At 37.3% G+C, this 13,863-nt stretch overlaps 1 protein-coding gene across 2 annotated transcripts in view; it reads right to left on the reverse strand.

The window, feature by feature from the left end:
* prpf4bb (pre-mRNA processing factor 4Bb) overlaps nt 1-13,863 on the reverse strand; it is a 60,711-nt gene that overhangs the window by 42,884 nt on the left and 3,964 nt on the right. For both annotated transcript variants that reach the window (XR_016149381.1, XM_039666426.2), the window contains exons 3-4: nt 6,980-7,135; nt 6,738-6,896 (exon numbers count right to left, since the gene is read on the reverse strand). Coding sequence is in view for 1 of the 2 variants with exons in the window: in XM_039666426.2 (XP_039522360.1) it covers nt 6,738-6,896; nt 6,980-7,135 (315 nt within the window). In the remaining variant the exon portion in view is untranslated. The remainder of the gene's footprint in view (nt 1-6,737; nt 6,897-6,979; nt 7,136-13,863) is intronic.

A 13,863-nucleotide genomic window follows, 5' to 3' on the forward strand; every position in this document is an offset into this window, starting at 1 on the left:
AGTCAAATAAACAATTGCAATACTACAGAACAATTGCTATAGAACATTCACTACCACTATTGTGTTACCAAGGATGCATTTTAAACAGAAAATGAAAATAAAAACAGAAATATTGTTAATTTAAAACAGCTTTTTTATTTTGATGAATTTTAAATTTATATATTTTTGTGATTGCAAAGGTGAATTTTCAGCAGTCTTTGTCACATGATCCTTCAGGAATCATTCTAATATGCTGATTTGGTGCTCAAGAAACATTTTATTAATGTTGAAAACTGTTGTGCCGTTTAAAAAAAGACCTTGTGTTTTTTTTTTGTTTTTTTTACATTTTCTTTAATGCATAATACTGCTATTTGCGCATGAAAAAAGCCTGCTGGTTACAAACCTACATAGGATTGTAGTCTGGATGTTTTCCTCCATGAATGTACACATCACAAAATTCCTTTGTTAAATAATTCCCGCCCAAGGCACATGCAAAAAAAGGGGCGAGGCCTGGTTGAGTTGCATTAGTTGTAGTGTTATTCTATACCGTGACTCGAAACAAATTTCTTCATTGATCTAGTCAACTTAATTTTGCTCTCAAAATGCACCAGATTTGTTAGCTCGTCTCATCTCTGCATATGCTCTGAGTGACTTGCTTAAATAACGTTAATCTTGGAATGCAATTTGCCCCATTTCATCAGAATTGTAAGGTAAATCAATTACAAACCTCAGCCAACAGAGGAGAATACATCAATATCTTCCTAAATATGAAAACTGTGCATTGCAATTAAAACTTTAAACCGTCACCGAGTTTGCATGCTTTAATGTCCACATATTCTTCTAGTTCAAGAAATTACAGTGGCTGTAGTATTTCCATCGTAAAAAAGGACCAATATTAAATATTAAGCGGACATTTGAATGAAATGTTTGACAATAATAAACAAGGATCTGATCATTCAAGCGTGCCAACAACAATCACTAGTCTGTTGGCGCCCTCTGCAGGCAATTGTTATAATACATAATAGACATAGGTTGATCGTTAATTATAATGTATTGAATATTACATTATGCATTTAATTTAATTTATTTATTTTAGGACAGTGCACATTAATTAACATCTGTTAATGTGCCAATGTTAGCCAGCAGGCTAATTTTCAACTGTAGTCCATTTTAGCAGTGTTGTTCAATAACACCAAATGATTAATTGCTTTTTATACTTTATTTGAACCCATTATAATAGTCTCATTGTTATTATGTGCATTTCAAGTAATTTTAAATTCTGATTACTAATTGTTAAAACAATAAATCAACCGATTACTCGATTACCAAAATAAATAGTTTGTGACAATCTAAATATCTTTAATACTTCTATTCAGCAAGGACATTCAATTAATCAAAAGAGTCAGTAATTTAAAAAAAAAAAATAATGCTTTTTAAAGTTACAAAAGTTTTTCAGTCAAGATCAGTGGGTAATTTTCTTGTTCTTTTATTAACAGTAATGATAGCCGGCAGCCGGTTTATTAGCCTGCAGTCACTAAGACCTAATGCAGAGATCCAATATACTGTTACACTTTTCAACTGTATGCCTTCACTTAGGACATAAGTTAACCTAATGCATTTTAAGAGTATATTTTGATAGTTGTGTGTATTTGTTTGTTTAAGGCAAGCACAAGACACGAAAGAGAAATCAAGTCAGCATTGAGCACTATAAAAGAGGCTTTCAGAGTTCAGTGGATGTGTCAAGCGTGAAAAACAGCGAGTGAGACTAATTGAGTTCTCTTCACTGCTTCTTGTGCTTGAATGGTTTAAAATGCGTACAAATCAGTGTTAATTTTGTTAACGAAAACCGGTTAAATGCCTGGAAGATGAGTTTTTCTATATATCTACCTACATGTATATAATCTACCTGTTGAGCCACTCGTGATTGAGTTATGCCGCAAATTAGTTAAATTCTCTCGTAATCTAAAGCGAGCTCGCACGCGAGACAGATTGTGCTTCAAACTACCTAGCATGCGCACACGCACACAAGGAAGAGAGGAAAAGCGAACGAGAGTGCGCGTGTCATCCAAACTGCCCAGTTTTACAGTTATTTTTCTGTAACTGACAGATTCCGGTAAAAAAAAAAAAAAAAAAAAAAAAAACGGGAGTGGGAGGGAGAGGAGAGAGGATTTTTTTTTTGTGGGAGTGGGACGGGAGAGGTTTGAAAATCCATTCGTCACACTCTAATCTGATACTGACCTTAAAGGGCCCATGAAATCAAAATAAATGTTTTTTAGCTTTTAATATGAATATGTTAGGCTTTAAGCTTATGAATAAACTGTTGTGTTCCAAACCATTGACAAAATTAGCATTTATGAGAAATAAGCATTCAAAACTTAGTCCTTCATTTCCACTAAAATGGCCCATGGAGACCATGAAAGTACACAGGCCACATTTGTGGATCTATGGATGCATTCATGTGAAAATTATCGGCACTAACAATTCAATTGTAATATGCAGTGCTCATATTTATTCAGCGCTTTCACAGCCTTTTAGAAAATCCATTTGTGTTTTGCAGTGTTGATCTTGTGAACCAATATATGGGAAACACTAATATAATTTGACAGCTATCAATTAGTTTAACCCAGGGGCGGTTCTAATGTCAGTGCCCCTTTAGCCCAAACTAAAAATGTTTTTTTTTATTTAAAGGAATGAATTATAAAAGCAATTTAAGGGAATAAAAAAGTGAAATAATAAAAGGCTTATTTTATTAGTTAAATAATTTAAACTATTTTCAAATAATATTTTACTTTTAAGTATGCATGCATACATTCTTCTCTACATGATTCAAGGAAATTAAAGCATATTTCCAAATCAAAAAGACAATAAAAAAAAAAAAAAGTTGCGTAATTAACGTTGCAGGATACTGTCGGTAGTTGAACATTTTTATTGTAAAACAGTTAAAGAGCATATTGCAGGTAAAAAAAAAAAAAAAAAAAATTCGAAATTAATAGATAACCTTGTATGAAAATACCATATGAAAATTTAATGGAGGATTTAAAATGTTTTAAAAACAACATAAGGGCACTAATTTAGTAGATAAAGTGAGCGTTTCTTGGACTGCTAGTAAAAACCATAGACTGTAAAAAATATGGACGTAGTGTCCGTGACGTCACCCATAGGTTTCTGAAGAGCGATTTTGAGGCCTAAAGTGGGCGGGGCCGACCGTCGCCATCTTGGCAGTGCGTCACCTCTCGTCACTACCGGATAAATTAAAATGGGCAAAGAGGCGGGACGCGGGTGGAGCTGAGGTGCTAATGCTATGCTACTGCCGCTGAATTGACAGCTGATTTAAAAAGTAAAGCCAATGGTTAAAGTTCATGTTTTGCCCTTCGAAATATTATAATAGTTAAGACGTAACTAAAAGTGAAACTACTTTACTTTATCAACTTTATTAATCTCACAAGGGGCAATTAGTTAAGAGCATATATACAAGTACATTAACACAGATCACAAATTTCTCACAACATACAAGCAGTCAACTTTGTGCATTGTGATGCATTATTATTCTGCTAGTTAAAATGCATAAGTTACTTACAATATTGCTCTAAGCTTGTGCATGCGACAGTGATTCAAGGCAAGCACACGTCAAGTTCGTAAAGAGCTTTAATTCAGTCCATTTTACAATCCGATTTTGGCCGCCTCTCAGTTTCTCAGATGGGTCAAACCAAATATTACCTCAGAAATTCAAGTAAATGAACTAGAAATCCGCGCTCATTCAAGGGTGTGCATCTATTGCATGGACGGAGAGAAAGCACTGAAAACATCGGACATCCATTAGTGCATGCGAGGGAAACAGCTGGAAACACGGCGCTGGTCGATCTCTCCATACTCAACACGACGGAATCCAACGGCGTGCACGGGCGAAGGTATAATACATGTATTAAATTGTATGAAATAATCCCGGAAAAGCAGAAACACAGCTGAGGGTGACGCTAACAGACAGCAGACAAACGACTAGCAGTGAAAGCGGCAGCATGAATCCACCTGTCACTCAAGTGGCCACGCCCTTAATTATGCAGAACTTTAAGGCTTAAATATAATTTAAACAGATGAGTTGTAAAAAAATTCACCCCCCTCACAGTTGTCATGAAGGGAAAAATGAGCTCTATAGACCAAAGCCACTTTTTGCTCCAGGCTGTAAACATGTTTTTTTCTGCTGTAAAGTTGGGCATTTTAACATGGGGGAGATACAGATTTGACTCGCTTCTGCAGCCTGCCTCAAGCGGCCACTCGATAAATTGCAGTTTAATTCACTTCCGTATTGGCTTCAAGAGAGAGACGGGGAGGTTGCCGCTTGGTAAAAACGGCTTTTTTTTTCAGTGAGTACGGTCGTCTGTCAGTGTGCTTTCGGTACTTTTTGCATTTTAATTTATCATCGTCATGGTAAATTATTGTATTTGTGGAGGTTGCATAAACTCAGGCCTGTCAGTACTTCAAGGTCGAGTCCACAAGTTTCCATTACAAGAAAAGGGATGGTGCTATAGCCTATATCTTTCGTTCCTGGTGCGGTTTGTGCAGGTGAAGAGACGGGATTTCTCTTCCGCATTGGCTTCGGAAAACGCAGTCGTGTGTAGCGTTCACTTCAGATCAAATGATTATCATCCCGGCGATCAACATGAGATGCCGAAGCAAGACTATTGATCGTCGTATACTATACCAATGGCATCAAATAGTGTGATATATAGGTAACGTAGTCTTGTCATGCACTAAATAGAGGCAACTTGTGATTGAAAAACAAAATGTGTTGTTTAAATACTCAAATCTTTAATTTTCTGTTTAGGTTATAACCCAGGTGAAAAATATGTATTAAAATTTTACCTGAGTGCTTTTAGTACAATAGAAATATATTCTAGAAAAGTTTTTATACATTTAATAGTATAAATCTACCCTAAACATACTAATGTCTGCTGGCCTGTTATAGGATCATAATAATCTGTACAGTATTGTGAGCACAGTGTATATCATTAGCGAGCGTGTATATCTGCACGTCTCTCACCTAAAAGGCACCTGTCCTGTTCTCCAGTTTCTCCTCACACCACAACTCAATTTGTCTCTGACCGTTCTGTCTGACATTATCCTGGCCTGTCCCTGCTCTTTTTAGCATAGCAGGCTCATAACTTTATGGCTTGATCAGTCATACGAGTATTTCCTCAGCATCTGAAATGTCAATGCGATCCATTGTTTTCCTGTTGTGTGAATCGTCCGCTCTCCCCAGTCTCCCGCTCAGTGAGACACGCCCGTCACCCCCATTTTCAGACGCGAAAGTAAAATTCTCACAAAAACGACTCCAGAAGCTTCTGTAGCGTATTTATAAGTATATTTTAAAGAAAATCTAGTTCCTACATTGTTTTTTTTTATGCATTGACTCGTTGGGTCCTCTAACCTGCAATATGCCCTTTAATGTCAAATATAAAATGTTTATCTACTTAGATTTTACCAGGCATTCGTTCACTGTTAACACCCTTCTGTGAACGTCGGTAAGCCCTACCTTAAAGGGATAGTTCACTTTGAAATTAATTTTTCATATGTTTTAGCTTACCTCAAGGGCATCCAAGATGTAGGCGTCTTTGTTTCCACAGTATTTTCAATTTTGACATTTTTCACTCAAACCGGTGTTGTCTGCCAGTCATATAAAGCAGGTATAGGGGGTCCACCCTCGATTCACCTCAAAGAGCATGCACAGAGAAGTCAAAATAAAACATGATTTAATGACTGGTAAATGTAAGTACACATTGATGGCCTAAGACACGAAACGAGCGGTTTGTGTGAGAAAACAAACAGTATTTATATTGTTTTGACCTCGTGTAATCACAGTCACGTCCAAGTGATTTGAATAAGTTGTGCAATGTCCAAATGAACCGAACTGAATCATGTTCAAAGTTCCGCCAGAAGTGATCGCTTGCGTGTGTACGTCACTCAATATTTACACTGAGATTTCGGAAGTTTTACGTTTTACTAAAAATATTTAGATATACCGAAATCGTCTTACATTGCGATTTCCTGTATATTTAAATATGTTTAATGAAAGGTAAAACTTCTGAAATCTTTGTAGAAACAAAGAGTGACGTAGGCGCGCAAGAGATCACTTCTGGCGCATGCGCAGACCGAAGCGCCCGTGCAGTCAGATCGGTTTGAAATGGCTGTGATTACACGAGGTAAAAACGATATAAATACTCTTTGTTTTCTCACACAAACTGTTCATTTCGTGTCTTAGGCCATCAATGTGTACTTACATTTACAAGTCATTAAATCATGTTTAATTTTTACTTCTCTGTGCATGCTCTTTGAGGTGAATCGAGGGTGGACCCCCTATACCTGCATTATATGACTGGCAGACAACTAAAAATGTCAAAATTGAAAATACTGTGGAAACAAAGACACCTACATCTTGGATGCATTGAGGTAAGCTAAAACATATGAAAAATTAATTTCAAAGTGAACTATCCCTTTAAATCATTTTGTTGTACCGCTCTGCTTGCAGCCTGTGAGGTAAACTAAAGGCTATTGGCTATTTAAAAAAAAAGGGGGGGCACCATTAAATGTCCCACCTTAGTTTCCTGTTTCAGTGGAAATTTCATCAACGCATCATACAATGCTGCACGATTCAAGGCACTTCAGTGGGCCTTTAAGTTTTCGATTCCAGAATTGTAATCAATTTTCGATTCCCAACCCTACAACTTTTTTTCACATGCCTTGAAAGTAATACTATTACTTACACTTCTTCAGAGGAGGAGTCTTGGTCTGCTTTCATACCCTCTGACAGACTTCCTTTAAACTTGTCTTCATCTCGGCCCCGCCTCTTCCTCCTCCTCTCACGATCTCTGGAGGTTGATCGTCTTAGTCTGGAACGGAAAAACCGATCCCTATCAGCAGACCTGCCAAAACAGAACAGTACATTACACAATTATCTTACAGCACTACCAGAATGGACTATATATAGTATTTCTCAATGTCTAACCTGCGTCTTAGTGGGGATCGACTTCGCCTTCTGGGGGAGGGTCGAGACTGTCGGCGTGGTGATACAGACCTACGTCTGAGTGGTGAGCGGCTCACTCTGCGCCGAGCTGGACTGGTTTCCCGTGATCTCCCAAGTCCATCCACACGAGGACGCTTCCTAAGAGACATGAAACATTTGCCAGATAAGTTATTTTATAATAGGCCGTAAGTAGGAGTAATAAGCATACATATAAAACCTAAAAACTGTCCTGTGATATTTTTCCTCACACACACACAACACTGTCCAGACACAAACTTGTATTATCTTGGTTGTCTTTACATTATAATAATATATCAGATATGGAATAAATAGCATTCAATACAAAATGATTGTCTCATTTACTGAAATCAAGTTTTATGTAGGGTTGGGTATCGTTTGAATCTGAACGATTCCGATTCCGATTCCTTGTTTCGATTCCGGTTCCTAACGATTCTCGATTCCGATTCTTTTAAGAGGCAGGGTCAAAAAAGTTTAGCTAACCTTGCTAACCAACGGCCTTTCTGAAGGAAATAATCCTTTCTGAAGGAAATACTCCTTCTGTAAAAATACTCCTTTTGTCACAAATTTTGCATTTTGCCGAGATTTCGTTATTTTTAGAAAAGTGAAGCCACACTTTGGATCGCCGACGTAAGGTACTCATGTTCGACTCGCGTGGTTATGCCAACACTTCCGGTAGCCGCTTCTTCGTTGGTGTTGTTCAGCGGTTTCTTCTTCCGCTCGGCGGACTGTGAATATCGAAACTAGGAATCGAAATTTTAACTTTTGAACGATTCCTGGAAAAACTAAAAGTTAGTCTCGGTTTCAATCGATACTCGATTCTCGATACCCAACCCTAGTTTTATGTGATAAATATTTGCTTTGTTGTGCATTAGAACCACATCAGGCTTTTAGTCATATTACAAAATTTATTGAAGCATCCAGATACTTCACCACGTGACAGCAGCAAGCAGCTAGGCTCCTGATTGGTTAACACGGCGTGAATTGACGCCAAAGTTCAGATAATTAAACTCAGGCGGCAGACGGGAATTCGCATCAAATGCGTGAATGCACAAAATGCACTTGCGCGTAACGCGCCAGATGCTCAATTCACACCATTCGCGCGAACTTAACGTGCAAATGAGGCATATTCGCGTCATGTTACGCGCGTGGAAAAACACAGGCTCTATGCTTCTGCACGCCACAGGAATTTTTTTATGCGCGTAACGCGTCTTTGCATTGACTTAACATTGAAATCACTAGCGCAAGACACTCTATTCACGTCTGGTGTGAACAGCCGCACCATAAGAACAGATACAGCACAAACTGTACAACGCATTTAGGAGCATGAGTGCAAAAAAACTTAAATGTCTTAAAGCAGAGGCATTCATCCTTGCTCCTTGCACCCACTGTCCTGAAAAGTTTATTTCCAACCTGCTTCAACATTATAGTCGATTTCCACACCTTCTGGAAGAGTATAATTAGCTGGTTCAGGTGTGTTTGAAAAGGGTTGGAGCTAAACTCTACAGGACAGTAAGTTGAAGACCTCAGTCTTAAATGGTCTTTCAAACATCTTAATTATTTTAAGAGATCTCCAATTTAGAAATGGAAAAACAGCTATTAGACCTAATATGATTATTAAACTTCAAAAGGCAATGATTTAGGGTGCGTTCACACTTGTAGTTCAGTTGTCTTATATGTTAGGGCTGGGCAAAAAAAAAAAAATGGATTTTTCGATTAATCGTTTTTTTTTTTTAAATGTGGTCAATTCAAAATCGATTCTCAATGCCCACGAATAGTTTTTTTTTTATATTCAGGGCGGGTGCTGCGTCTTCACTTACTGCACTAGGCAAGCGTCAGGACATGAGGAATATTCACTTGCACAATCGGGCCAGCATTGCATCATAACTAACGTTTATCATTTTCACTTCTTTTTAAGTTTTACCAGTTTAAACATTCAAGCAATTTTAAACCATCCCGTGCTCACCCACTCTCAGAGATGTCTTTCACTGTGCGCACATACAGTAAAGCCTAAATCCGCCTCACAAACAGCTCGACACTAAGAAAAGTTTTTTCCTGGATTATATCGCTTTAACAGTAAAAAAACACACGAAATTATGTCAAAAACCTGGTCTTGGTGAGTAATAGACATGTGGTGGTATTCGGTGATGTGATAAATCGCGGTAACGAATATGCACAATATTGTTATCGCGGGCTCTTCAAAATACCGTGAAAAATAATAGATTCGAATTTAGACTTTTAGAGCGTGCATTAGCTTATTTTCCATCAACCGCTCAAACACTGCGTATATGCTGCGCAAAACAAGCACGCACTCTGATGTAAATAATCCCCACATGTATAAGCACTGTGTGCATGCGACAGCGCGCACTAGTCTAATGTAAACAATCCTCACATGGAGTAGAAGCATGGCGGAAAGCTCACGATGATTTATCCCCGCAGGGCTGCCAACTCTGCCAATTCAGACAGGACGTGGAATACGCGCGCGACACACAGGGATGTTTTGCTGCTGCGTCCACCTGCATCGACCAACACACGCCGGGGTTAAAGTTCAAAATAGTTCAACTTTTTATTTGTAAAATGGCAAATCACGTTGTATCTGACGGGCAACGTTGAACCAAGTGGCCAGCGTTGCGCATTCCGCGTCCTGTCTGAAAGGCGCTTAATGCATTTGACCCTTTTCACACGCTCTCCAACAGAGAAAAATCACAGAGCAAAGAGGACACTGACAGACTAGCAAGGAGTATTTTAGTGTTGGGCGATATGCTCCATTTTCATATCGTCCTATCGTCAGCCTGTGAGATCGGCGATACACGATATTATCGTGAGGGGGCGGGGCTAACTTATTTGATTATTAACTTGATTATTCAGCCTACTCATTAATTTGCTTGTTTTATTAGCCTACTTCGTTTTATATACGAGAATCTTTTTTCTATTTTGCTAGCAAAGGTGGAGTGTTTATTAATAGGATCAGGTTATTTCCTGGTATAGTGAGGTAAAAAAAAGAGATCCTAATCCTTTTGTTTGTCAACGGGAAATTTACGGACACATTAGCCTATTTTCATGCCGTTACATGCAGCATTTTGACTAGGGCCTATTTCTGCACGAGATGAAAACACGTTTTAATAATTTCTTGGGTCAGAAAAAGTCGGAGTTTGCGATATGTGTCCCCCTACCAGTGCGCTCTCTGCGCACTTCACATGCGCACTTCAGTAAGCACGAAGTACACGGGTTAATGTGTTTTAAATGCCGGGAGAAACAAGAGCAAGGGCCAAACGTCTAGCTGAGTCGATCGGTTTATACTTATACTTATGACTTGACTCTGATAAAGGAAACGTTTACATGACCACATGCATTGTCAAGTTTATTCAACATAATCAGGTTAAGAACGTCGTCGCATGTAAACGCGCTCAATCTCTGAAAGTGAAAGTAAAAACGGACTGCTTTCGCCATCTCCATTAACGCCGCGTTCCCTCAGAGACGACGATGATAACGGTAACTAATAATACTATTTTAGTGATATTATTATTAATACTATTTAGTAATTGTATTGTTTTTAGTGTTGGTGTCATTAAACGTTTTGTTAATGTGTTACGAAAACAAATACTGACGAACAACGATGCCGTTTTCATCTTGGATCTGTAGGAAATTGAATTTTGCGTCTGTTAAAACGAGCACACTTGATAATTTGTGAATGGATCACCTTGCAATTATATTTTGATGTGGGATGTTTTTTAGTCTGTTTTAAAAACATTCTCTTAGAGGAGTCCTCATTAGTGCGTGTTGTTGCAATTGTTATGAGGTGATGTTGTAAATTTAGGCAAGGCAAATTAATTGTAGTTCCTAATATTCATTTAATAACAATACTAGCTTTATAATAATAATAATAATAATAATAGGCCTAATAATAATAATTTAATACATTATGGTAAAACGAGACAATTATCGTATTGATATCGTCAAAGGCATCTGCCATCGGCGATATGTCAGACTATCGTCGATACACGATACTATCGTCTATCGGCACAACCCTAGAGTATTTTGCTAAATATTATATTTATTTTCTCTCTGTATGTTTACAGCATTATGTGAGAGAATTTTTTTTTTCTTGAGAAATACTAAAAGACTGGGGCCTACCTAATATTTATCCAAAAGAGTCAATATTGAATTAAGACTGAAATCAAATCCAAGAATTTAATTGAATAATACAAACAGTTCCCGTTCCAGTCATTGTACCATAAACATTGTAACATGTTGTCACTAAACTTTAAACAATTCGGTTTAGTTACCCATTTTGATGCAAGTTGTTTTTTTTTTAGTTTTCCTTGAGCATTAAAATATTAATTTCATTAAAATATCGTGATAATACCGCATACCGTGATAAAAGCTCAATCAATTAACCGCAGCATGAAAATTTGATACCGGCACATGCCTAGTGAGTAACCTCTTAAAGACAGTCGGCTGTGTCTTAAATTAGCATTAATCGCATGTGACAGACAGTACTATAATGAGACAGCAATGAATTTGTGCACTCTCATTAATTCTGTTGTCATAACAACATAATATAGCATTAATTGTAAGCAATCAGAATTAATAGCTTATGTATTTAATTCAGTCAGGACTGAAAGATTCAGTGTTATTTTACATTGGATTGCTTTATTCAGTTTCTGTAGTTTTTCTGACCTACCCAAAAAACTTTATTTTTATGTCTCTTTATTTGTGTCTTTATTCTATAGTATTTATTTGTGTATTTATTTGAAATTTATTTTTTCAATTTAATTCAAAGATTGAAATCAAGCTTCCATGTGCATAAACTCTAAAAATGACCCCATTGTAAAAACAGACATTTAGGTAAGATCAATTTAATACAAAATTTCTAAATATTTATATATTTATCTATATCTTTCTTAAAAATAAAATAACCTGATTCTGTTTGATCAAGGCGTGCGACTGTTCTGACTTTTCAGCATCAATTTTGCATCTTGCATCAAAATCCTGTCTATTCATTGTGCATTTAGCGTAGTGTACGTAAAATAAAGAGTTTTATATACAGGTTTGTGGCTCTTAATTTCTTTGTATTAATTAAACACTAGTAAACTTGTGTCCACCGTTCTTTTTTTATAAACATAGGATTTGTATTACATCTATATCCATTATAGTTGAATCGAGAATCAAATCAGGAATCGAAAATCGAAATCGAATTGTGAGCTAGCGAATCAAAATCGAATCGAAATTTAACATCTGAATCGATACCCAGCCCTATTATATATATATATATATATATATATAAAACACACACATTTAGCGTCATAGTCTGTGCTTGTTTTTACCTAGCTTGGTTTCTGTGAAGCAAATCGTTTCAACTTCGCAAAAAAAAAAAAAAGCTTACATCAAGCTGTTTGATTAGTCATGTGGGTTTACTCATTAAATGCGTTTCCTTTAAATCGCATTAACTCTTTTTCGCACAAGTCAAAAACCACCAAGCGAATATAAAAACTTTTGCCCTAAAATCTGGCGTTTCCACCACTCGTTTCTGATATGATGCATCAAAATGTGCATAAAAACAAGGTGACGGAAACAGCTTGTTCGCTTAGCGTTTACACTGTTGTTTTATTTTATATATCAAACCTAAAGATACACAAAAAAAATAAATCAGACAAAATGTGTCAAATATTTTGCATCAGAACTTTTTAAGTGCCTCAGTCAGGGCTGTGAGTGAGCCTTCTCTGTGACGAACTATAATAAATCCAAAGATGATGTCTGTGAAACCCATGTGCTACAATACTATTGCAGCAGAGATTTTTCATGTTTAAAGCATAATGTTTTCATAATGTAAAGCAGTAGAAAACTACATAGCCACCATCTGTTTTAGCTACTTCAAAGGCCTTCAAATTACAAAAAAATGAAAAAAGGAAAAGATCCGTCTACACGATTTTCGCATTTGTGGAACAATCTGGATATGTAGTTTGTCTCAATTGCAACAGAATTGCTTTTCATAAAATAACTTACGTGAAGTAGGGATGTCAACAATTAATCGACGATCAATTAATCGTCGATAATACATGTAATTGATAAAACTTATCGATCATCGATTAAGCAGGATCACCCGCGGAACAAGTGTTGTCCCACTGAATGACACACACCAGAGTTGTTTGGGACTATTTACACCTTCATCACGACTCAAACGACAATGCATGACTATTGGGACTATCATATTACACAAGATTATAAAGAGAACAATATTGTAATAAAGCATTGTGAATTATTTGGGTTTAGATGCCATGGCACATTGTTCCAGGAAGAGCGTGTCTACTACAACAGAGTAATTTTGAATGGCACGTAACTTAGTTTAAGTTCACTTGTGCATTCATGTCATTAGCCGCGTTTTCACTGCCGGGCCAGGGCCGGGCCGCGCTAGTGCGTGCCAGGGCCAGTCGCGTTTCCACTGTCACTTCTGGGGCTTGAGCGGGGCTTCCTCAGGGCCAACGGCCAGGATTTCTGGCCCGTCGAATACCTTGGACCAGAGCGGGCCAGCTCGTGCTAGAGACGTGCTCAAGGTAAAAGGCGGAGTTTATCGGTGTTATGGAACGTTATGATCTGAAGCAAGATGCACATTTCACTTTTTATTAGGGGTGTCCATGTTTAAAATTGCATAACCGGTTAAGTGGCGTCAATACATATTTGCACAAAACTTTTGCGTTTTTTTCTGAATGTCAATAAAAAAATATAGTGAAATGACAGCGTTTCCATTAACGATGTTATGCGACTAAAACATCTTTTTTTCTTTCGCGATAAGTCATTCCAAAAATAATGGCAACGGACGTTGGTAGTCTATCACAGCCACCGCACTA

Source organism: Pimephales promelas, chromosome 22 (genome assembly GCF_988280905.1).
Source record: "Pimephales promelas chromosome 22, fPimPro1.hap1.1, whole genome shotgun sequence".
Lineage (NCBI taxonomy): Eukaryota > Metazoa > Chordata > Actinopteri > Cypriniformes > Leuciscidae > Pimephales > Pimephales promelas.